Consider the following 25,488-nt stretch of genomic DNA (forward strand, 5'->3'; position numbering starts at 1 on the left):
TTGATAATGAACTGTTTTTCTCACTGACCTGTGAGTGTATTTTTCATGGTCAGATGCAAACGCGTGAAATCAAAAACCCAGTTTTATTAAGTATTTTATTGGTAAAACGTTTCGAACAAAATGAATGCCGACTCGGTCGGCACGAAGCGTCGGTAAAAAAGTCTATAATAATCAAAGTTACATACGTAACGTAAACTAACACTATGAATGCATTGGGGTATCACAAAATAAATTTAACCTACTAACACAGATGGGGGTTGGGGGCGTACTTTCGATATTCGAAATGCACACCCCACATTCAAGAGTAGCTTAGAATAGTACAAAATATGCTATTTTATGGTCTAGTAGAAGTAACCTATTGAACATTTATGTTATATGTTCTACTCTAGTAAACACACTTTGCACATATATGCCTATTTGCTTGCATCGATTACTGACTAAATAATGTGCTTGAAGAGCAGTTATTTAAGTATCTATATTGTCAAAACAGTTTTTGGCCCCATTCGCTTAAAAACTGAAAAGTCTGGCAAACCCAAAGAAAACTGGGAAAGAACGAAGGAGCCAGAATCAGTACAGTTGAAAGTTTTACACAGTAAAAATAACAAAAATCTCAATGTGAGACCAAAGTTGCGACTACGCAAATTCCCGTATTTCCTTCAGATCGTCAATTTACATCGAACGAACCGAAGTCAATGCTCACTAAAATACTAGATTAGGTAGAGTCGAGATCAAAACCATGCGGAAACTTATCGAAAACTCCTCGATGAAACTACCAGGACGGCATGTAGAGCTTGCGCGACTCGGTAATTTCACTCCTACAGAGTGGACAACGTTCGATTCGAGCCGCGCACGTCGAGCAAGCCACAACATGCGCGCATGGCATAAACACCGAATCCAACCGATTGTCCATGCAAATTTTACAGGTCAATGCTTCGATAATTCTGTTCAGCTTTTCGGAGTCCTGAAACAATTAAACGAATATTGAAATTAATCGTTTTATAGTTTTTTGTGTAAATCAGCGTTTCGCTTGTAGTAGTTGCAACCGCCTTCAAAGCGGATGAAACTAAAAAATCTGTGGAAGCTCCAGACTAGACCTGAGTAACTCAATTTTTCGGAGTTGGCGCAGTGCCACGCAAATGGCTTCGTGCGCCAACCCAACGCAACTGCGCAGTAACTCAGTTCCGTTGCTGAAAAAATGCTGATGACTTTTTCACTTGTTAGGGCAATTATTGGGGAAACTCGTTCCTTTTGTCGCTGTGAATAATTTGGTTTACTCAAATTCCGGTTTGTTCACTTTTAGGTCAATATTTCTAAACAAAACGCTCTCTCTGAACAGAACAACGCGTTTTTCCTAACGTTTTACTGTAAAATAGTGGCAAACTGCGAGTCGTTTATGCAAAAAGTTAAAAGATGGATTTTACAAGAAAAATCGTCGTCTTTACAGTTTGGTCTTCTTTATCGTCTTTTTCGAATACCCGTTTTACTTTTGAATTTGGGACAAAATCGAAACAAAGTTATCTTGTTTTCCTTTCGACAAAATTTAGGTTTTCTCAAAAAACGACCAGACAAAGCATAAGCAATCAATATTTGGAAAACTCGTCACCTTCATCGCTCTGAAATTAATTTAAGTTTCTTCAAAATTCCCGCATCTTCCCGTTTTAGACCAAATAGTTTCAAGCAATCGTATGCGCAAAAGCAATATGTTGATGGCTTTTTGTTAGATGTTAAAACTCCGCCACCAGCCATGACTTATAACTCATTAACTCAGAGAGCGGCAACAACTCAAAAGCGCAACACAGTGTTACCCAGGCCTACTCAAGACCCTCCGGTAGCAAATTATTTAGTCGGACTTCCACAAATGATTCGCTGCCGAAAGGACTCATTCCCTTTGAAGGCAGTTGGAGATAATATAACCGAAACGTCGAAACATTTCAATTTAGCTCAAAACTACTCACTTTGCAATGTTCTCCATCACAGCCATAACCGCATAAGCGAGGATTTTCGGCTTCCAGGGCTAATCTGGCTTGACTTTCCTGGTAAATGGCGCGACGTGCGTTGTCATACACTTCCCGACAAGTCCGTCTAATGTCGAACACATATTTCTTTCCCAGCGTGGAATCTTCGTTGAAAATCGAAACTATGGTGCCTTTCAAGTCTCTGATGAACTGGGCTGTTACAGCACTTCGAACTGTTTCGCAACTGAAAAAAAGCAATTTTTTTAATAGAATTCTTTAACAAAAAACATTCAAGCCGCATTTGAAAAGTGCGCTTAGCGCCGTGTTTGATGTGGATCCGGCCACGTGCACATTTGGTAGAAAGGATTTAAGCGTTAAACTCTATTTAAATATAAATCCAAATGTAATCCATGCATCAACAGAGTGATAGGGCTATTCATAGAAAATATGATTTTGTATTTTGGCAGCATTGGTTGTGCGCTCGTGGAAATTCACCGGAAAATCGCATTTTGTCGCATCGCAACAATCCAGTTCATTATTATACAGGGGAAACCAGTTGAGACGATAGCAACTTTTATGAAAATTTACATACCATATTTTTTCATATAACACCCTGTATATATTCAATAATGGCTTTAGGCAACAATGTTCTAATTGCCATGGTTACCCGTTATCACCGCCGAAACGTTCGTTCACTCTCGTGCCATTTCGTCGACGTAGTCGACGTGGAAATGGTGATTAGTAAACAGGGTGCGCAATTTGGGCAGGTGGAAATTCCAAAAATGCCCCGAAATTCCGATTTTTGTGCGGAAAATTGTTGATTTTCTTCAATAAAAACGCGGCGCCCATCTTTGTGCGGTATTTTACCCATCGGTAGTGCGATTTTAGACGAAAAACGGCGACTTTCCAATTTGGGAACTTTCTGACGTTTACCTGCCAAGCCAAGCTAAGTGGCCATATCGGCATGCGCCAAGTCGCAGTCATTGTTGCCAATGTTTGACATTGAAGTGTGTTACTTTAGGACTTTAACCGTTTGGAGGATGTTTTGGAGGTTTCCTCCCAGTGTGGATGGAGAAATGAGCCACTCAATGGTAGGTGCAAGTTTTTAACGGCTAAAGCTCCCACATATCGATTCACCTATTTTAAACCACCCTAACCCAGTATATTAGATCTTAAGCGAAATAGGCTCATAAACGATAATACGCTTATGCTTGCCTCTAATTTGACTCATTAAAGGGGCAGCGTTAGATGTACCCAACTACCGGTCGGGCGGAGATTTCCTTAATCGTTTCACTTTATTTCAATCAGCATGAATAAGCCCCGATCGATTGTCTTCATTTACGTAAACTACATGTAACCGAATAGTATTTATAGATATTGATTTCGCAATGTTACCTTCCTCCTAGATCATTATAGACTCACGGTACGATATACACGGTGTCCAAGATAAGAAAGGCCAGTATGGAGATTTGGAAAGCCGTAATTTATGCGAAGTTGATTAAATGGAAGAAAGTTGGGCAAGGCTAACAATTAAAGTTATTATAATACAGGAATTTTCAGTTTTTTTCCAAATAAGCTCCATTTTATTAGGTAATCTTTTAATTGTCCAACTTTTTTAGCATGTCTGGTTTCCGATATCCCCAAACCAGCCCTTCTTATCTTGGTTGTCGGTACTAGAGAAAAACGTGTTATTCTACTCTACCAGGAAAGCATGTCTATCATTTAATAATTTAATTAATAATAAAAACTTATCTTACCTATAAAATGCATGTTTTTCCGTAATGGCCCGATAGAGACTGCTGGCATTGTGGCTGGAGTCTAGTTTGACTTCCAAGAGCGCTTCCTTATTCTCGCATGAAAAATACTCCAGCTTGAAGGTTCTCCGATGGGACGAAGCGCTTACGATGTTTGTAAAGGAAATGAGCTCTTTTTCCAGGCTGGATTTATCATAAATCGTTATTCCTGCAAGGAAGCAAATGGAAAAACGTGTCAATCGGGTTTATTTTTAACTGAAATCCACGTTCAAATATTTACTTGTCGGCTTAGTATTTGGTTTATCAATGTAAAATTCAAATCACCGGTTATTAACACCAAACTGTTTACATGAATACATTTAAAATGTGCTCACTGTAATTAGCAAGAGAATGACGGGTATGTTATCGTTGTGTGTACCTACCATGAGGTCCGACGCCTAGGTATATATTGGCGGTGGTTTTCGTGAAAAGTTCCTCCCCGAAGGACTCAAAGTCGGATATTTCCTTCAGCAGCCAATACTCGGCAGTGGATCTTTTCATACCCTTCAGCTTCTTGTGCTCTCCAATAATCCGTTGGAGAAGATCGGTGGGCTTGGGAGTTTGGCAGTCGCTGCTAACGGTCGATGCCTGATGACAAAACAAGAACAATCAGCCTAAAAATTAATTAATAAACGCCGGTTTCTTACCTGTTCATACAGACTATGAGGAGGATGCAAAGAATCATAGTCTTCAGAGTCAGCTTGAGCAATCAGAGCTACAACTCTGCACGCACTGTCCCAGTCGTTAGTCAAAAGTCGCTTCTCAATAAGGTCTGATTTGGCATGAAGGAAAAACTGATGTCGGGTGTTTTCCTGCAGCAGCAGATGCGGTGGAACCCAGAATTTCACCCGCAGGGCCAGTCTTAAGGGCGAAGTATGTCCATGGCAATTCACCTGCCTATCTATGGGATTCCTCAGGTTTAGCCATAGTTCTTCGCCTTTGGCATTCTCGTACTTCAACCCGAAATAGTCCGATTCGTTGGCAATTCCCAGGTTGTTGCATATCTGGAACAACAACAAAGTTGCAAAAAACTTCAAGTTTGAACAGTTATTAATGATATCATGAGCAATTTATTGTATGTCCTAAGCCGGTGTAAAGGTCGAGATGTATTAATTGCGAACTAATCAATAGGATTGTATCATTAATTTCTATTTACGTGGTATGCAAATTTTGTCAAAATGGTTTTATTTAAATTGCTGTCGTCTGTTTCTCATTGCTTGATTTGCAAAAATGAAACCACAGCCAGTGCATTCCGTTAATTTCAGCCAGTTTTAACCAGCAGTAACTTCTGTTTCCTAGTCGTTAAGAACGTTTACTTTGCGAAAATAAAAAAGAATCGAAATAAAGGCATAAAATAGCTGTTTCCGCATGCCATTAAACGAACCGCGGATTTGCGTAAAGACAATGGATTAGTCCTCAGCAAGAGGAAGAAAATTCTTTCGAAAAATCGCTGGCAATTTCCATCGCCAATGTTGTTCTTTGCCATCTGGTTATTAAAAACCAGATTGCCTGAAAAAGATAAACGCCGGTTCGTGAGAAACGGGGTCCAAAGTCCAAGTCGTGGGTACTCAGGTACGATCCGGCCGTCACGGAGGCACACGCTTCGAAAGCGTGTATTTACTTGAGGTACTTTTTGCAGTACATCCGCAAAACACATCTACGATAAACCCGTAAGCAATAGTCTCTTCCACGCATTTTGGCAGTGACGCAATACTACTATTACTTCTCCACCGAGCTAGACGGAAATTTGATGCTATTAGCCTATACGCCTTCCTTCAATTTTTTCCTCCAGGTTTTTGCTTCAATTTATCGATACATTTACTATTTGTCTGTGTATTCTTTTCGGGTCTCCAACTCCAAAGCCGTATTGTGAGGGCGAACAACGGTTCTTTTTGCTCAAATGTTCACCACCATCGCTTAGATCTTCTCTGAGTTCCTCCTTTTTTCTTCTGTTTTCTTTACAATTTGCCTGCTGGTTACCAGCACGAGAATAACACATTTTATCACTACAGTTAACGACCAGTACTGTACAACTGAGGCAATTTAATAACGAAACCCAAAAAAGTATTTTATTTGAATTTTTTTTTAATTTTCAAAAAATTGGTTTTGTCCCCCCACACTACTTCTACCAAATTCCCAAAAATCACTCGATTTTTATTATATAAAACTGATGCTTCCATTCTAGAACGTAGCTTACATCGGTGGTCTCTCTCGCACACATATAAACCGATGATAAATGCACCATGGCTTATGCGTGCCACGTTCCAACTTGCCACCTTCACGGCTTAAATTTCTCAGTTTCAAACGAGACAAAGTTTAAACAATTTTATGAAATAATAATAAAAGTTTTCGCCCGCTTCATCAAAATGGGCAAAGCGACTATTTTCAACAGTTTTGAAATCTTCCATTTTCGAACGTTCTTTCAGAGCCAAAGCACTGAAATCAATCAGAATAACGCGATTTTTAAAAAAACGTACTTGTTAAAACTCTCTCGGCCAGAACAATCAAATAATTGGAACATTGTTACATGGTCGCGTAATTGGCCTCCAGCGTATCACGTTCTCGGGCTCTCCTCCGAATGGACTTTGATCGGGAATCTTGGTGCAGCCGCCAGCTTTTCAATCGCCTTCTTGAAACTCGTTTTTTCCCTAAACTATTTTCGGAATATCAAATGACTTGCGGCTGCAGCATGCTTCAAAGTGCATTCCCAACAACCAGCATGTGTTTGTCAACTTGCCATTGTTTACCTATACGATTTCGCGCAATTAACTATTTACTATGAATACAACTATGAATTGTAGTTCGTTTGGTTTTGCATGCTCAGGAATCAAGGGGATTAAAATTTGGGCAGTTATTGACCAGTTCTCATGGTCAAGTGGAAACTTTGTTTTTTAAAATTGAACGAGAACACGTTTTCTTAATTAACCATATCCAAACCCATCTTCGTTTTGCAATTGGTCGACTACCTTGCTGATTCTGAACTTTAACCGGGCCCGACATTAAAGCGCTTTAGGTGGATTAATTGTCGATGGCGCAATTTAATTGGGATACATAAATATTTTCGGTTTTAGGCATTGTTTCCAGCCTTAATCGATGTTATTTGTCAGCTATCTAGTTCGCGATTGTCGACTTTGTACCCGGTTGCTTCACGGTTTTCCGGCCGTTTCCAAGTGGCAACAGAAAGTCAGGTTTGCGACGAAACGAAATTGCATAGTGGGAAACAATGTGTTTCACGTTGAGCAATCCGGCAACAAATATTATGGAAAATTCACACAGGCAATGAACAACAGATGGAAGACTTAACAAAAGCCTCTGATACCGTCCACCAATGTTTGCATCTCGATTTCGAAGCTCGTCGACTAAATTGTGACTAAGTTGGATGTGTGGACTTTGCCCCAATGCGCCTACGGAGAGTCCACCGTTGGATTTCCGAGTAAATTGCCACCGTTCCTACCAATAATTACTGGCCGTTCTCTTCGAAGCATGCAATGTGCCGGTCAAAGTCCATTGGAAATCGCGATTATTTCAGCAGATCAGATTGCGTTAAAAAATCGCTTTTGCTCAAAACCCGAAAAAACCCGTTAGAAATTCCACCCAAAGCTCGTTCAGTGAATTATAGTCATTTGTTAGTTGAAACGGGGCATTAATTTTCATATTTTTCACCCACGCTCAAATTAAGTCCAATGGGAAGTTGCTATTTAGTGATTGAAATGAACGGTATTTTTACCATTTTTCTCATTACGTCAATCTTGTGTGGGGGAGTTTGTAAATGTAATTTATCATTTTTTCTATTTTGGCGAAGTTTCACTTTCGTTGTTCTGTTTTCGGGCTCTCTTAATATTGCAATATGTACTTGAAGGAGATTTGGGGGCAGGAAAATATATTATCTTTTTCAGGGTGTAACGTGTGTTCTTCCCAGAACAAAGAGAAGTAGCACGCGCTAAACCCTGAAGAAGGCAATAAAATTTCCACAAGCTTGCTAATCGACTGCAATACCGTTCCAACCTGTACCTAAATAACCTTTTTTGTGCATTAGGAAATTAACAACAGGATTTATTCAATTAATCGATTTTCATTATAGAAGGTTGGGTGGAGCTCGCCCTGCCAACTTTAAACGCAGGTCTATAAATATTTAAGTACTTTCATGCCGAAATGGTTTCATATCTGTGTAATCCATCAAGGTACATTAAGGGGACTATTTATAGGAATATCATACTGTTTCATATGTAGGTCAATCGTAAAAATCCCCTAATTATAGGTAACGGTAAACGGTTGAAGTAATTGATGGTTTCGCGTTTAGAAATGATGGACAAAATCCAGATGTTACATAATCTAAAGCTTCACTCAACATAAATGAATAAATATCAATAATCAACACCCAAGTGATATTTGCATAAAAAAAGCCTGAGGATAGTCTACCTACCTAGTCAAGTTCAGTCGCTTTCTCGGCAATATTGCGCAGTTTAACGATCGCTGATCAACAATTGACGAGTCGAAAAATTGTAAAAGGAATCCAAGACTGTGTAAAACTAGCCACATATAATTTCCTTGTTTTCTTAAGGACATTTCTTTGGAAATCCCGCCCCCGCCAGTTTATTCCTGGCACTCTGATTTTCATCTCTTATTGCAAAAGTGGTTTGGCCAATACAAATAACAACGCTAACCTTGTGGCAAATTTATCGCGGCACTGTGTGTAAACAGCTTTGACATTTTAAAGCGCGTTTCTGCATACATTCTGGTCTGTATTTACAACGCCGATGTGGCTTCGACGGATTAAAAATGAAAATTGCGAAAATTGGCTGGAAAAGTGGGTATTTTGAGCTCTGCTGAATGTTCACATACTCCAAAATGTGCAAGTAAGTAGGTATCAAAAGTATTAATTATTGCAAATTAAACTTCTCAGGCTCTAAAATGTTAACTGTTTATTGTGGCATTTTTCATAAAAATAGGCCTTTTCCCATATTTGAATTTAACTGATGAAAACAGCTTCAATAAATCAAAACGTGTACCGAAACTCCAAACAAACTGCTTACTTTGGTGGTAAAATGCAAATAAATACTGCAAAACGGCCGGTTAAATCCCGACTCATTAAACAAACAAGCCGCCATATAAAGAATTATTCCCCAACTAAATTAACCGGGGAGTTTGTATATAAATATTTGGATTGTATGCACATCAATTTAATAAACATGTCGCGATTTGATAGAATGCGATACAGCGAATATGGATTACAATTTCGTTTAGTCGAAATTAATGGATTACACCAGTTCGAATTGAATAATCAGATTTGAAAAGTGAAAAATATTGAAAATCGGTCCGGAAAGTTCTGAGCTTTCGGGTGGCGAAATACATGGAAATCAGCTCAGAACTTTTTTCTGACGACCACATCAGATCCAATATCATGTGGTTTTCATATATTTCCACACGCAAAAGCCCCGAATAGTGAACGTAGGTCAATAACAAAGCCCTAAAATGTAAATTAAAGGCCAAGAAAAACCCCTTGAAAACAATGTAGTCGACGTTTCCAAGCATCAAAGTAAAACTTAATTCCTCTTTCATCCCTTTCAGTCACTCGATCTCCAACAAAGAGCTTTTTTAAATTCTGTAGTTGATTCTTTAGGTGAATATTCGGACTAATTTAAGCTGGATAACAGCCGTCCATGCTCGATTTCTTTAATGGCTCTTCTTTCAAACTGATTGATTGAGTCGCAGCGCTTTCGAGAGCTCGAAAAGCCAAAAGAAGTTCAAAATTACCTTTTCACTTTGATTCGTTTTAATTTCGTTTCGTTTACTTCGACAGTGCGCCATTAAGCTAAGCAACAAGAAAGTGTGTCATATATTGAATTAAATTTTTATTTGCATTTTATTTAAATGAGCAACAGCATTTTCGAGTTGCTGATCGAAAAATTATTTTTTGTGCCCTAAAAACCCTCATTTCAAGACTCGTTGATTATGTCCAAAAGTTAATCATCCAAGGACCTTTTTCTGGTCGAACCTGCCGAAAGACTCCCCATCAGTCTCCAGCCATAAAAAACTGCTGGAAATGGGGTGAAATTAGTCAAAATGTTCCCAGGGATACGAAAAATCTCCGAAGATAAATAAGGGATAAATGCGAAGTCTCATTAGCGAGTTTAAATTGAAATAGGTTCGGCGAACGCCCAAGAAAAACGACTCGATATACAAAGTCCCGTCCGTAAACGATCATTCTTCGAACGTACAGGTAAAGCGATGTGCTTAAGAAACCGTTAAAGATGCCTGAAAAACTGTTCTTTGCACCGAGAATACAGAAACAGTTAGAGGATGTATTTTTGAATTTTCACAGGCCTCTGACATGTTTAACAGCCAAATGCGTTCGGAAACGGTTAGAAGCAGGTTTTTCATATTTCGAGAGTTTGAGATGGTTAAGAGGCCAAAACTTGGGCACTTTGCCGGTTGTTCTGTTCTTAACCGACCTAAATCCGTTCGCTCCGCAATAATTTAGCTGCTATAGAGAATGTAATGAAAAGAAAACACAACTTCCTGGTTGTTTAAGTGCCGAGTTCGTCGGCTCAAAGCGCAAACAACTCGCACGTTGCCTTCGTATTCCCATTCCGATGCACCACAACTAACAAGTCTCTCAATGGTTAAAACGTATTAAAAATAGACACAGCAAGCGAAAAAAAGACGTGATTAACTCGTCAGTTGGACACACTTTTTTGGATTTGAGCTACGCTTTTCTGCCTACACGTCCGAGGTAATCAGTCGTGCACACTTGTGGATTTGCACGATGCTGCTGCATGATCGTGTATTTTTGGGTTTCAGTTCGGGTTTTAAGTGGGGAAATGCTCAGCTGAAATCTGGAAATTGCTTTGGGTATAAACCCCTTATGAGCCAGATGTTTGATAATTAATATCATGCATTGTCCATATCCAAATTGTTTTCGAATTCCCGCATAAAACTGCAACATTATCGACAGAAAAACATCAACAGCTCATTATTATTTGAGTAAATCCGGCATTTTATCGCGACATTTGCAGGAAAAATAGGTCGATGGGAGAGTGAAAGCCTGATAACAAGCTGGGCTGGAATTATTTACAATATTAGTTTAACAATTATCGGTAAACAGCTTGCAATATTATATTCTCTGCATATCAGAAGCTATTAGCGTAATACCCCTAAGCAGCCGATTTGGACAGAATAATGGCCCATTTCCAGGACAATTCCTAAATTTATAGTGGCGTTTCAGTAATTTTTGAGCTCAGTAAATTAAATTGTTGGAACATCTTGCGGTTTTCTCCCGACATATTCCCGCATCGCTAACAGGGAAATGAGATAAGTGAAAAATTAACTGGCCTGAAAGAATGATCGTTTACACTTTCCTGCAAACGTCCTTAATGGCGCATAATCTCGTGGATATTTTGTATTCAGCCATTATTTACTGCCGGCTTAATATTTTGGGGTTACAACTGTAAAGCGGGAGTTCATCCAGGACTACTAATGCTGCCGCTTAAAGATAACGCCGAATTATACCGACATTAATTCTGTGTCCAGATCTCGATTTTTTCTACTGTTTTGCACTAATTTTCCTTCGTTTACTTTGTACTGTAATGATGATCGTTAAGCCGCAAAAATCAAGTATTTAATGCCGAGACCGGCTGCTTTGTTATCTTCAAACTGCAATCTTTCCAACTAACCAAATGGGGGCGCGCCAAAAACGGCTATTAAAATAAAATTTTCTCAAAAGCTCATATTAAATTAGATAGAGCTTCTTGCGGACTGTTGGCACAATTTCAATTTTGATGTTTTAATGGAAAATTTTCATTTCCTCGAAACTTGGCAACTTCAGCGCTCTTCTGCTGATTAAATTGACGGAAAAGAACGCGGTTTTCTGATCGATCAACGATTCGTTTTAATCAATTTTCAAATATACTGTTGCGAGAAATTTGCAAAAACATAATTTAAAAACGATAATAAAGGATCTTAAGAGCTTTACCTATGAATACATATTCCGTGTAACTGTGACAGCCAATGGCGGAACTCAAGTATGTGGCAATGTTTTCCATTCTTGCAATTTCCTCAACATCCAGGGTTGATCTTGGCATTCAATAATCGACAGCAGAGGCTTCACTTAACTTGCAGTGTGAATTTGGTTAACTTTAGCCTAGTGGTTTATTTTTTATTCACTTAGGAAACTTGCAAAGGTTTGTACCGTTTCTCCGTTTTTGTTCCCACTTTTATAATTGCTTATTTGGGGTTAAATTGCTTATATGCTATACTGGGGATGCAAGCTTCAACAATCGAAAGAAGAACCTTCTCTTAAATGCCAGGGTGAATTTGCATTCATTCAGCCAAATGGTTTATTTTTTATTAATTTAGGGATCTTCCGAAGGCTTGCGTCGTTGGTCCACTTTTGCCTCGTCTTCCTTTATTGCTCATTTCTGAACCCGGGTGTGCATTTGGATGCGGTCTTCAACAAGGGAAGGAAGAATCTTCACTTAAGTCACAGTGTGAATTTGGTCTTGTTCAGCCAAATGAGTTATTTTTTATGAATTTAGTAATGTTTCGAATAATTAAGTCGTTTGCCCGCTTTTACCCCGTCATTATTTATTGCTCATTTCTTAACACCCAGGGTAGACATGAGAATGCTGGCTTCAACAGTCGAAAAACAAACCTTCACTTAACTTGCAGGGTAAATTTGGGTCCCTTAAGCCTAGTGGTTATTTTTTATGTATTTAGGAAACTTGCGAAGGTTTGCACTGTTTGTCCGTTTTTGTCCCCTCTTTTATAATTGCTTATTTCGGAACATCCAGAGCAGGCCTGGGGATGCAGGCTTCAACAATCGAAAGAACCTTAAAAGCTTAAATCCCAGTGTGAATTTCGATTCATTCAGCCAAATGGTTTATTTTTGGTTGATTGGCGCGGTTGGCACCTTGTTGCCCCGTCTTTCTTTATTGCTCATTCTTGAACATCCCGGGTAGACATGGGGATGGAAAGGAAAGGCTTAACGTAACATTCATTGCAAATTTTAGTTTATTTCGGCCTAGTGGTTGGGCAAATAATCATACAGAGTCCCCATTTACCACTTACTTCTTTTGTCGTGCGCCACGAGTCTATCGATTTTTTTACATTCCTTGTTGTCTTCTATTTTGCCGAGTTAGAGCGGAAAAACCAAAGAAAAAATTATGCGTTTACGGACATAATTTGTTGTGAAATTTTCTACTATTTGATGCCGAACATGCCAGAAAAATAGAGCCCTCCTGTATATGCAGATGAAAATGTTGATTTTTATTACATAGTTGATATCAAAACAAGTTTCTGCACTTGAATGCATTTCTATGAGTAAAGCAAAGGTTTACTGTGCAAATCTATTCATATGATGTGGAAATTATATCTGAACAGTCACATGCATAATTTTTTGCTTTTTGTTCTTCAACAATGCAAAAAAGTACTGCATGGTAAAACTGATTCTACATTAACGCCCGGCTATTTTTAACATTCTCCACAAGGATGTGGATCTAGCAACTTTATCACCGTTAAACAATTGCGACAAAATACTTGAACATCGGACTTTGGACTACCTGTAGAAATTGGACTTTGGACCGGCGTGAAACGTGCTTCAGACGGATCATGCACCAGCCCATTCCTTATACCAAGTTTGGAGGTATTTTTGAAAATTTCGAAAATGTTCTTCAGCCTGGATGAGAGCAGGCAACAACTAGTAGGCTTTGTTTAGGGTAGCTACCCCTGTCAGGCAATTGTTTTTCTAGAATTTCTTCCACTCCTGCCCCTGTCAGCACGAGAAAGCCACATTTTCTCCAATTTTTATATTTGAATCTAATTTGATCATTGGCTGAATGAGGCTTGTGCTAACAAAACCTGCTGTACAGTGAACTAACAGAACACAGCAAAAGACAATGCGGCGACTGACATCAAACAAAATCAAATCAGTCACAAGCTCTAATTGTTTTTTTTTAGCTTACCTTCTCTAGGCATTCTTGTCCAATGGACTTGAGATCAACCCTAACTTCAAGCACCACAGAGTTGGCTTGGCTGATAAGACACCACATTTTGTCGGGTTTTTCAGTCAATGTCGATGTGAAAACGCGGTGAAAGAGGCGAGTCTAAGTCAGAAAAAGTCTGTATTCCGGTTAGAACTGGGGAGATTTTCGAAAAAATCGGCGACAAATCGAAATTTTCAGCGCGCAAAACACTTCCATACTATGCGACGGATCGCGAGGTTTTGATCGAGCGAGCCAAAGTGATCGTGAGCTAGTGTTTTGTTTCGCGCGACCAGCGTTGCCAAGTAATACCGGAAATACTTCGATAGGCCACAACAGACAAACTGTCGCGCCAAGGAGTTTCTGGCGAAATTCACCAGAAAAAGTGCTTTTGGATGAACCTGCACGCGTTAAAAAAATGTGCACATGCCAGACGGTTAATGAGCAACTTTCCTCAAACTCACTCACTCACTCAACTGGACCGGAGAAAAATGTCGGAGTACGGGCCAAGAAAATTGGGCCTATAGTGGCAACAGTGGCTCTGGATCAAAAGACCTACGTCCCAACTCACTCCCAATCGGTTCATCCATGAGAAGAAGCGACTGGATGGCTTCTGGCAACTCCCGCCTCTCACGTTTTATATTTGCCTATAAACCGAGTGTTGCGCTTTCCAAACGGCGACTCAAGGGGAAGTGTTTTCGAATTTTGCAACCCTTTGTCTTGTTGCGGGGTAAATATTCCCCTTTGTCGGGTCGCAGACGGTCACATTTCGAGCAGACATCTTTTGTCTATCGTATGTATGTTATTCTTCTTCGTCGATGTATAAATTCTATTACGATCCCAACATAAGGGATTTGGATAAAAACCCCTATGTCGGTATTACTCTACCCAATGTTCGATTTATTGGCCAGTAAATTGGGCCAATTATTTAGGGTCACCAAGCATCAACGTAAGCGTAGTCCTGCGATCGATCAATCGTACGATTTATTGCGGATTGCCCAAATTTTTGGGGTAATTTTTGGGGTTATTTCTTGTTTGCTAACTGTGCAATGATGAATACAGTGCTCTTTGAGTCTTTTGAGTGTCGATTTACTCATTTTTTTATTTGTGACATTTTTTAAAATTTGAACTGGTTTTAAAAAGTTTTTCAATCCGATTGAGGCCCAGTTTGAAGGCTGTTTTTGCGGTTATTCAACAGAGGAATTTTTGCTCTTTGACTTTTTTGAGTCTCAATTTATTCAATGTTTTTCTTCATTTGCGACAATTTTTTGAATTTGAACTGGTTTTTCAAAAGTTCTTCAATCCAATTGAGGATCAATTTTGACGATGTTTGAAGGCTGCTTTTGCGATCATTTAATAAAGGAATTTTTGCTGTATGAGTCCTCTGAGTGTTGATTTTAGAAGTTTTCGTCGATTTTTGGCTATTTTTTCAAAAATTCTTCAATTCGATTGAGGATCAGTTTGAATACTGCTTTTGCTGTTATTTAATAGATACATTTTTGCTCTACCATTTCTTTGAGTGTAGATTTACTCAATGTTTTCCCCGATTTTTGACAATTTTTTTAAATTAAGTTTCGTAAAACGTCTCGTGAAACAAAATGAAACAATATAAACGTTTTCCAAAACACATTTATTACATCCGTTTGAAATCAAACGTGTACATACTTAAACAGTAATACACAATTTAACGAAATAACAAAAACACTGAAAAACAAATGCGTGAAAATAGTCAAATAAACAACAATTTGAACAATATAGCACACAGTGCTTTTTTCGGGTATTTGAAAAAGTCGCATTTTAATGCGAAAAATTTTAGTTATTTTAACCTCAAAACGCCTGTAAAATCCCGAAACTAAATTTGGAAGCATCTTGTACATTAATAAGTGAAAATACTAGTGATGGGAACTATCGAATCCAATGTCTAATCTAAACTATGGAATTATTCGAAGGTTGCAATTTTTTCGAATAATTCGATAGTGATGTTTCATTCAGTGATGGGAACTATCGAATTATTTGATAGCAGTGTATTATTCATTTGTTTTCTAATTTTCGGGATAATAGGATAGCTATAATTTGGTTGAAATGAACGAATTAAAATTAAAAAAAAATAAATTTCTGTTTTTTTTCAGACATTCAAAATTAATATTTAAAAAATTTGGTTTTTTTAAATTAATTTATTAAAAACGTGCTATATTTTCATTATGAATCAGTACTCCAGTCATAGTATTAAATATTTGCAGTTTTAACTATTTTATTTCAAGAAAAACAGTAAATACAAACAATACAAAAATTAAATTTATAATTGATGTTTAATTTAAATAAAACGAAAATATGTATATATTTAAAAGTCAAACATTGCAATATTATTATTCAAAAATATTATTGTCTAAATTTTTCGAATCGTCGGTTCCTACGATTATTCGATTTTCAAAAGATTATAATTTGTAACTTTTCTATACTTCAATAAATAAATTCATCGTATGAATTTGATAGTTGCAATTATTCATTTTGTAATTATTGGATAGTGCCCATCATAGTTCGATTGTCCAAATCATTCGATAATGCCCATCACTATTCGATAGTGCCCATCGCTAGAAAATACCCCGCCACAATGCAGCAACCAGCAAAACAGTATGGCGCATTTAGTTGCCTATACATGAATGAGGTGTTTTATTAATGTTTAGGGGATATTGGGATTTCAGTTCGTTGTGTTGGTATTTACGGACTGGCGCATTGCATTGTTGGAAATGAATTAAAGATGGCTGTTCGCGATGACCAAGTATGATCAGCGACGGTCAGAAATAATGTTTTCCCTTTAATTTTCCATTTTCTTCGGTTTTTCACGCGTAGAACTGATTTCAGGTCTAAACGAAACGGGCGCGTGGTATTTTCGGGCGGTTTCTGCTTCGTTAATAGGTCTCAAAGTGCAATGTTAGTTCTTAGTGTCTTGTACATAGGAGTACGATTTTACTAGTTATGTATGTATTTTGATAAAAGTGCTAAGTGGAAGCGGGTGGTTTGAGTGGCACCAGGAGGGAGGAAGCCGGAGGAACGTAAGTACCTAAACTATCCATGGAATTTGTTGTTTTAACACGCCTTATCACGAATCCTTTCCCAACTGCGTGTCGTCTATGGCGCACTCTGGTTATTTCGAAATAAAAACTGAAAATTTCGCTGTTAACCAAGTCGGGTAGTCTAAATGGGGACGTTTCGCAATCAGGCCATCATTAACCTTGCCACCTTTTCGTTTAATTAGCCAGTTTTTCGGTCCTAATTTAGTGTACCCGCATTGCCGGCGTTGAATCCTGAAAACAGCTGTTCGCCTTTTACATCTAGACGACGATCGTATCCTGTTCCTTTAGCAAAACCATACAGAACCCTACAGTTTAGTGGCGTCAATTAACTTAACAAAAAAGGCTGGTTATCAGCCCTGGAGTTGTCTTAAGCACTGCTACTAGTAGGCAACTGGGTCAGGAACGATTTTCGACTTGTAGGTACTATGCGAAAAGAGGAAACACCATTAGAAGGTGATTGAAGAAGCCCTTTACACAATTGTTACTTCGAAACAGTTGACCCTAATAAGACCATTCCCAGTTGGTGATAGGTATTTGATTACACTTGACTACCACTTGTTGACGAATTGCTCTTACCTATTTTATCAGCAGGTTATTTTTAATATGGTTGCAAATTCCCACTTAATTAACGTGTTTACTTCATTTTTCATCCAGCGTGAACATTTTTTTTAAATTCTCGTCCACTTCTTTAAGGGTTTTCTCCGGTTGCTTCAACATTGGCATATATCCTTTTAAGGGGTTACTGGGACATGTCAACATAACAGCGTATTTGTGGTTAGATTTTTCAATATGCTCTTCAAAACTCAAAAGTAATGCCTGAAGTTTACGTTCTTGGTGGAGTAAACTAGATGTGGAAACCAATGGGAAGAAGGGGACAGTATGTATCACCCAGTATGTAAGGGTTTCGGTCAGCGAAAAAAAAACATATTCTAGTAAAAAATGTTACTAGAAAGGAGTCTCCACCGATGGTTTCTTCTCCTTAATCAATTAATTCCCATGAGTCTGTTCTCTTAGGTATTTCCCCGCGCCCTAACAGCCGAGACCAGTTGTTTATCTCCATTTGGTGGCAATAAGGCAACTTTCTTTTGCTGGGATAAATTATTGATAAGACTCTTGATAATTTACCTACCTGGTGTAATCATTTCCGACCAATACAACCAAGCAAAGGTCAACATTCGTCCTATTAATATCTAGAGTTTTGTTTGTACTAGGCCGCCTTAAATCAACTTATAATAATGTTATATGTACTTAGTTGCTCTGTTCAACATGACGCGTCTAACTATTTTGGTAAGGAAAAGTTCAAACACATTCGTATTAAATGAGAATCTTAATATCAATTAGATTGGAGATAGGCAACTTTGTTCGCTATCAGTGCTATTTTTAGTTAGATATTTCACTGATTTAAGTACCTCTACTGACCAAACGCGTTTGATTAATTCATTTGATTGATCTTCTTCAAGGTTGTAGGCGCATCAATTTGTACTAAAAAATTGAGGATCGTTCAAATTGAATATTTGGAACGCAGCACTTACCTACCTAAGGTGACTGTTGCTATATTTTCAAAGTTTCCCCGTGTTTATGAGACTTATAGTTTGGATTAAGGATGTTGTGTTGTTGGCAAAGAGCACAGGTTAAGCTGGTTGAAAATTCGGAAAGCAGCAGTTAGATCGATAGCATTGATAAATGCAAAATTTCGAGCTTTCAAATTGCTTTTAATGTAAAAAGTGTGTTTTAATACTGAAAACTGTTTCGTAAAAACCAGCAGGCAGCTGTAAAGTTTATGTGTGGATTCTTCGGGGCATTAGCGATATCCGCAAGTAATTTTTGATGGCATCACCTGTTAAAGTTGCAATTGGTTCACACTTAAATGTTGATTGAAAGCAACACTGTTGGATGTTGAACGATAATTTAGTAGGTTGGAAATTGTAAATTTAGATAGTACTATTTTTATACAGGAGCATTTTTGTTTACAAATTTATGGAAATATTATTTATGGGCCAGTGGCAAGTGGTAAAGATCGAGGTCTCCGGCCTTAAAGGTTATCAGTTGCCATTTTAATACAAACAAATTGATTTGTACATAATACCGATATCTGGTTGGAAAATTTCGCTTTCATTCTGTCTTTCAGGCGGCCTCCGGAGGTGCCTTTCGAAAGCCAGCACTTTCTTTATTCACATTTCAATCTTGAACTTTGAGAGATCATGCGGTGGGCTTAAATCGATTTTAATCTTTTTGTGTACTTACATATAATGGGAAATTTCCGAGACTCGGAACATTAAGGGATTTGCTCAGACTGTTGTTTTGTTGACGTTGTTCATTGTTCCTTGGAGGTCTAGGTTTACAATGTTGGACGGTACTAATGCGAGTATTTAAAGTTTCAGAATGCAAATATTGCGGTATTTATGTAGGTATTAAGGTGTTTCGATTTTAAGGCTCTTTAGGGTTTTTCATGAAGCTATTTTTTTCGTAACGATCCGATCAATTTGTATATCGGGAATGCAGCAATTTATTAATTACAAACGGAGCGAAAGCAAAAAGGCAGAGAACGTCAGCACAATTGCACTAAATTTTTTGCCTGGGAGGGCACTAGTAACTTCTTATGATCTGAAGTATTATATGCAATTTTTTTCTTATTTGTTCCAGACTGTAAAATGCAGACTATGGAGAAACCTCCTCATCAATTAACGACACAAACGAAGCAAAGAGAGTCACCGATGACCATTCAAAATGTGGAAACGGCCGCACCTAGTGGAGTGAAATCGGCGGAGCCTCCGCCTTTGGAGATCTGCTTTGTTTGTGGCAACAGGGGCCACCCCAGGTCGTACCCTCTGAGCTCCAAACCTAGATCGGACCGATCGACTCGCGATCCGTACTTTCCATTTTTGGATAGTCACGAGCCTCCTAAAGGCTATCCAAAATTCTGGGGTAAGTTGGAAGACCATCTTAATGTGTACTACTAGAGAAAAAAATCAAATTCAACCCTCTGAAGCGATGCGGTTTAGGTAATTTTTGTCATGCAGGGACATTATTCTAACATGCTCTTTAACTCTGTATGGTAAAATGCTGATGGTTCGGGCAAACATCTTATAAGGCTTTTTTTTCCAGGTAAATCGGACCCGTCCATCTACGCGGCTTGTAGCCTGTGCTATCAACTGCTCATGCAACAATGGGACCAATATGAACAGACAGCCAAGCCTCATTCGGAGCGGCTCTATTGGCTGAAACGGGTGGATAATGGCCCTTATACAGGCGCGGATATGAACATGCAGGGAGAGTACGCGGCTCAAATGCTCGGATTGAATACGGAAGGGGGCATTGTTCCGGTTGCCTCCCAAACCTCCAAGACTGTCGGCCGCGAAGACTCCACTAGGATCCGAGTGTCTCCTAGACCAGTTTCAGCTCCGGTAAGCCTGTTTCTATATAAGTTTATGCTCGCGCTCAAAATGCCTCCGTTTTGTCGAAGAAAGCGTGAAATGTAAGTACCGGCGACCGTTCAAATGTGCGATAATGTTTTACATCGATTTTCGAAAAACAGCATGTTCTGACGGTTGAAGTCTAAAAATATGAAAAGTGGCGTATAAATAGAACCCTAAACAAGTCACTTAGTCAGAACGGTTGGAAATAAAAAAGCTAGCAGAGTTGCTTTCATCGGTTAGCTTTAGGTGAGTTCAGTTACTCGTTCATTGTAATATCGTTGCGCGATTGAAGTTACTGAGACGCACTTTCATTTATCTTAACCGAGTAGCGTAAGCGACCGCCTGACACGATCGAGACTAGTTTTCAACGACGTGTCAAGCAAAAGGGAAGCGTTAGGCGATAGCTAAAAGGAAACGCGATTTCTCTATCTTTTATTGGGAATACGCACTCTTGGTGGACTTGCTGACGTCACTCAGTCGTACGGTACTGCGATCAGGTACGCATTGTCATGTTGCCAAGATGGGCAGGAAAATCCCTAAAGTTGGTCCTTTCCTTTTAACTCACGATAGGTACTTTGGAAAAATTCAATTGCGTCATGTAATACTTAGATGGATTGAAAAGAAATCAAGCAATAACGTTCAAGGCTGTGGATCTAGTGGATTTTTCCATTAACACAAAACCTGTTTTGGAATTGCATTCAGTTATACAAAAATGCTTATATTCGCGCAAAAGCCGTGTTTTTCTATCAAATCATCAAGGGAAACCGGTGAAATTGGGTAGGCAGCATCTTCATCTTACTACCTTGGGGCTTTTTGAATTTGCGAACGCATCGATTTGTTTTAGTTCCTTAAAAGTGTCACACCTCTTTCTACTATCACGGTGAAACAGTGTTAAAATGCCGAGCTCAAGGAAACGTTCAGCAACGATAAAATTGTGCGTTTTGAAACGGTTTTTCGGGCGCTTTTCGCTAACGAAGTCGTCTAAACCGCGTAGGAGAGAGTAGGTCATGTGTAGAAGATCTCGCAATATTTTGGGGGTGTGTCGTTTGTGCAGTTATCGGCGGATTTTCGTGTGAGTAAAAACAGGTTTCATGTGATGGCACCGAAAACAGCCAGGATTACCATGCTACCGATAAGCGGCGTAAGTTAGCGATAGTTTTAATTGCACACTCGGTTTCAAACCACTTGTCCGCTAATTGAAACTAAAAAAAGTGTAGGTAGCTGTTTTCGATTGACTATATCGAGACCAGTCAAAACATCGGTAGTTATTTCAGGCAAAACACCTTGTCGAATTTGCAATTGAAATTCCCATTCGCTGAATAGTTGCGGCAAGTGTTAAGGTGAGTACGCAATAGACACTTGGGTACCAATAGTGGATTTGAGGTGTTGAAAAAATGACTCCAGGAGAGGCATTTCGTTGATTGCTTTGATTGATGCGGTTCTAGCAGACGCGTGGTTTGAAGTTCAATTTAATATTTGGAATTAGAATTGTTAACTATTCAGTGATTCATCGATTAAGCCACTAGGACGAGGGGCAGAATCGTAAGCAGTTGTTTATTATACAATTGCGATAAAATAATAAAAGAGTCGGATTGTATTAGCTGGAAGTTCAAATGTGTGCCTTTATTAGAGTATTTAAGCTTAACGATTAATCACACGATTACTTTTTAAAGTTACGGCAATGTTGGCTTCGCAGTGGATAACAAGCACAAAAATGGTGAAAAAAACACGTTTCCGATTAGTGAATAAATTTTTTAAACGTTTGCATAATCAAGAAAATGTGGGGTTTTACTATAAATAAGCCATCACTTATCCAGACCCTGTTTATAAACAATGATAAACCGAATGTTGCAAAACAGCATGGAATATAACTGGGACCGGTCGACTGAGTTAATGGTCCGGCACAACCTTTAATCTTGGGGCTCGATAAAAAGCCCATACACGGTATTAAATAAACAAATTCTCTAAATGGCATGTCAAAAGTGTAGCAGGAAACATCCAGTTAGAGCCGGTGAATGGTTTTGTTGACTGTTGACTGATAACGAGCAATAAAAGTGATGCATCTCATGCGAATAGCGCAGACTTTCCTATTAGAGTTTTTGTATTTTTGCCCGAGAAAGCCTCAATTGCCTTCAAAAACTACCGTTTTTCTTTCAGGTTGCGTCGACCGGATTGGATCGAGACGAAATGGTACCAGAAGGCGCGTTGGATCTCACTCATTCATCGCAACAGTCTGTATCAGCACCAGTGCAATCCGTCTCAGTCCCACCCATATTGTACAACCAGAACTCAAACTCCTCAACTGGTACCGACATTTTGGATCTTAGCATGCCAGATAAAAACTCAGTAACGGAGGTGAGTAAGCAAATGGTCAATTCAATATTTGCGAATAAACCTTCCGTATCTTATTCAGGTCTGTTACGTTTGTGGCGATGAATTCAAGCGAGGAAGTCTCGATTTTATCGCCTCCAAACAAGTAGCCGACTCTGCTATGCAGCCATTTTTTCCCAGTCTGATCGAGCATCCAAGGCCGAGCAGAAGTCGACCCATTGACTCTTTGGGCCGAGTCCAGGCCTGTGTGGATTGTCAGCAACATTTGCTGAAGCAGTGGATCACGTTTCAGGGCCAGGGTGAGTCAAAATAACTGAAATTGATCTTAGCTGGGTCATTTTTGCATTATAGTAAGCCAGAAAATCAGTGCAGTGAAACCCCTGTTTGGCCTCTTGCCTTCTGTATCCCAATGTTTTGAATCAGAAAACACGAGAAAAAGTTATTTTTCAACACTATATTGTTCTGGACTAAAGCACCGAGATGTGCACCTATGCATTCAACAAAATTGTAACACTTCGATCAGGAGAGCGTTGAAAACTGCCAAAATCTGGATTTTTCGTCTCATTATCAAGTAAGAAAAGAGCGCAATCAATCGGTCATCAGTCATCATCAATGTCACATGTTTAGCAATGATATAATTCAATCAACTTGTGGACTCATTCTTCACTACATATTGCTTACTTTTGGCCAACAAATGGCATAAGTAGGATTTTAATTGATTTGTACAGATTCTATGAGAGCGGCACGCACAAGGCTCTGCATTGCTGCGTTCCAACTTTTTACCTTTGCCGTTCGAACAAATGTTTAATTACAATGCAATATCAAAACAACAATTGTCCATGGCATTCTTCCCTAAACGAAGTCTGCATGAACTTGAAATCATGTTCTCATATTTATTAAAAACCCTTATTTACCCCAATAATTTAATTATCTGGCCAGTTATTCGGCTCGTTAGATAAGTCCACTCTTTCCAAGTGATGTAGCGTTGGTTTACGTAATTGCAATGCGGACGACACAACTACATAATGCTACTGAACTGGATATGTCCGGATTTCTTTATCCTTATCACGGATCGCCGTAATTAACGTTCTCTAATCAACATTGTGTACTTTCTCGAGAGACATGTTGGTCGATAGCTTGACTATTTATTTTACTTCATTTACTTGTTATTTTTTCTCGAAATGAACTTGAATGTTTAGTGTCAGCGCTGATTTTTCACGAAGTAAGCAATGATCTTTGCAGATCTTCAAAGTGCAGAAACCGGAAAACTCACACTGTAACTGGATTCCTCCAAGTAATATGATGCTGACAATGTTTTCTTCCCCAGGTGTTCCACACATAGAGCGTAAATACACTCTACGAAAACGGCAAGGAGCTGCCCTAGATGCAACCACCTTCATATGTTACACTTGTACCTTAGAGTACCCTTCTTCTAGCATCAGACTGTTGTATAGTTGCCCGAATAACGAGAAGGTAAATCCCGCTGCAAGCCCGGATCCTTTTGTTGATTAATATATTTTTTTAAATTCCAGGAACCATATTTTCCATTTATCCAGACTCTGAAAGCCCCACTTGGAGCCAGTCCGGTTTCTCCTCAAGGGATGGTCCAAGTGTGTTCGATATGTTACAAGAGCATTCCGCAAAAGCATCAGGTAAATAACGGAGCTTTATTATATTTAGTTGTTAATTGTACATGGGGGATAAATTCTCTAGTTTCCTGTTGTTTTTTTTAAGGTTTTTGGTGCAGATCCTTCGACTCAAAATTCTCAGCTGACAACAAACAGCAATCACGTGAGCATGACGGAAGTTCACTATGTGAATACGACTTCGTCCCGACCCAGCACTGTTAAAAGTCCCGCAAATTCTGCCGGTTCGGATATTCGGTACAAACCGTATGACATTAATCAAGCCTCCATCGTCACAACGAAGAAACGAGCTGCACTAGCTGATAGCAAAAGTTCAAAGGTAGGCTCAGGTGGCACAACCCGATATAAAGTTCAATTATCCCACTCAGTGTGTCCGTTTGCTGAATTCAGCACGGTGAAACGTGATTTTCTTGGCGCATGTTTTGGGCGTTTGGTTTGTTCGATACCACTAATCTAAGCAACTGTATGTGTTTAAATGGATTTAGTTCCAAAATTTCGACATATCATCGGGCTCTTTGACCTGCATCTTTTTTCCCAGTTGCACAGATAATTGTTAATGCGTGTTTTCGGTTAGTGTTGAGACGAGACATCGCGAAAGCCGCATTTATTTTAACAATTTGCGTTCAACATCGTACCATCAGACTTATTTTAGATGTGCTGAGAGACGCTGTGGAGTTGAACTTTTAATATTATTATTATTATTGATATTTTCATTTGACAAATTATGACTAAAGTTCGACGAATAATGGTCAAGGTAAGGCAATAGCAGCAATTCATTGTCTGGGTCGATTGATCGTGGTTTGTGGGCTGGAACTGATTGTTTTACTTAACAGAGGTTATAGGAAACGCTCGCATCTCATTCTAAAATGGCATTTTTGTTTGTTCTACAATATCTTTTGGAACTGAAGCCCGTTTAAGACACTTCAAATGCTACTTTGTGTTTACTGTATTTGCATTACTCCTAGTTACTATGCATTCATTATTGTTGAAATCATCTACTCGCAAATCACGTTGATGCAATGTTATTTGATTATTTGCCACATTTTTCAGTCTTTATTGTATCACGCTTGCATTTCGTGTTGGGTTATTTTCCCCGCATTTCGTCAAAGCAGTTCCTTTCTTTATACCTGTTGCTATCAGATTCATTTGAAAACTTTACTTTTTCGGTTTTTGATCACTTAGCAAAAGCACATGTGCCAGATGGATCAGTGCTAATGTAAGCGATAAACAATATACTTGTTTGATATTTTTCCTTTCCTGTGTTTCAGTCAAAATGAACTAGCGATATGAACATTT

The 25,488-nt window shown here is 38.8% G+C and overlaps 2 protein-coding genes across 5 annotated transcripts in view; one reads left to right on the forward strand and one right to left on the reverse strand.

Moving 5' to 3' along the window:
* Positions 1 to 81: 81 nt before the first annotated feature.
* Positions 82 to 13,982, reverse strand: LOC125502834 (E3 ubiquitin-protein ligase MYLIP-like). Its single transcript, XM_048662207.1, has 6 exons — positions 13,708 to 13,982; positions 4,396 to 4,752; positions 4,132 to 4,336; positions 3,713 to 3,917; positions 1,956 to 2,199; positions 82 to 961 (listed from the first exon to the last, which is right to left on the reverse strand). Exons 1-6 carry the CDS (start codon positions 13,792 to 13,794, stop codon positions 770 to 772), a joined length of 1,290 nt encoding a protein of 429 aa, XP_048518164.1. The 5' UTR covers positions 13,795 to 13,982; the 3' UTR covers positions 82 to 769.
* A 2,460-nt stretch (positions 13,983 to 16,442) lies between these two features.
* LOC125502832 overlaps positions 16,443 to 25,488 on the forward strand; it is a 13,273-nt gene continuing 4,227 nt past the window's right edge. The window contains exons 1-8 of one of the 4 annotated variants that reach the window (XM_048662204.1): positions 16,443 to 16,778; positions 19,443 to 19,724; positions 19,905 to 20,203; positions 22,373 to 22,570; positions 22,629 to 22,845; positions 23,874 to 24,019; positions 24,079 to 24,198; positions 24,281 to 24,511. In XM_048662204.1, coding sequence (XP_048518161.1) covers positions 19,451 to 19,724; positions 19,905 to 20,203; positions 22,373 to 22,570; positions 22,629 to 22,845; positions 23,874 to 24,019; positions 24,079 to 24,198; positions 24,281 to 24,511 — 1,485 coding nt within the window. In that variant the 5' untranslated portion in view covers positions 16,443 to 16,778; positions 19,443 to 19,450. Of the gene's footprint in view, positions 16,779 to 19,017; positions 19,204 to 19,442; positions 19,725 to 19,904; positions 20,204 to 21,046; positions 21,357 to 22,372; positions 22,571 to 22,628; positions 22,846 to 23,873; positions 24,020 to 24,078; positions 24,199 to 24,280; positions 24,512 to 25,488 lie in introns of those variants that run through there. The other 3 variants (XM_048662202.1, XM_048662203.1, XM_048662205.1) reach the window with 3 other exon arrangements.

The sequence above is a fragment of the Dendroctonus ponderosae genome, unplaced genomic scaffold (assembly GCF_020466585.1).
Source record: "Dendroctonus ponderosae isolate FM_Combo_2020 unplaced genomic scaffold, Dpon_F_20191213v2 Dpon_F_20191213_10, whole genome shotgun sequence".
NCBI lineage: Eukaryota > Metazoa > Arthropoda > Insecta > Coleoptera > Curculionidae > Dendroctonus > Dendroctonus ponderosae.

Excerpts from the sequence above, each read along its gene's own strand:
- LOC125502834 (XM_048662207.1), bottom strand. The coding sequence starts at position 13,794 with ATGTGGTGTCTTATCAGCCAAGCCAACTCTGTGGTGCTTGAAGTTAGG. Across the intron at positions 4,337-4,395 it reads CTCATAGTCTGTATGAACAG|GCATCGACCGTTAGCAGCGA; the intron begins GTAAGAAACCGG and ends TTTTGTCATCAG. Across the intron at positions 2,200-3,712 it reads GAAAAACATGCATTTTATAG|TTGCGAAACAGTTCGAAGTG; the intron begins GTAAGATAAGTT and ends GCTTTTTTTCAG.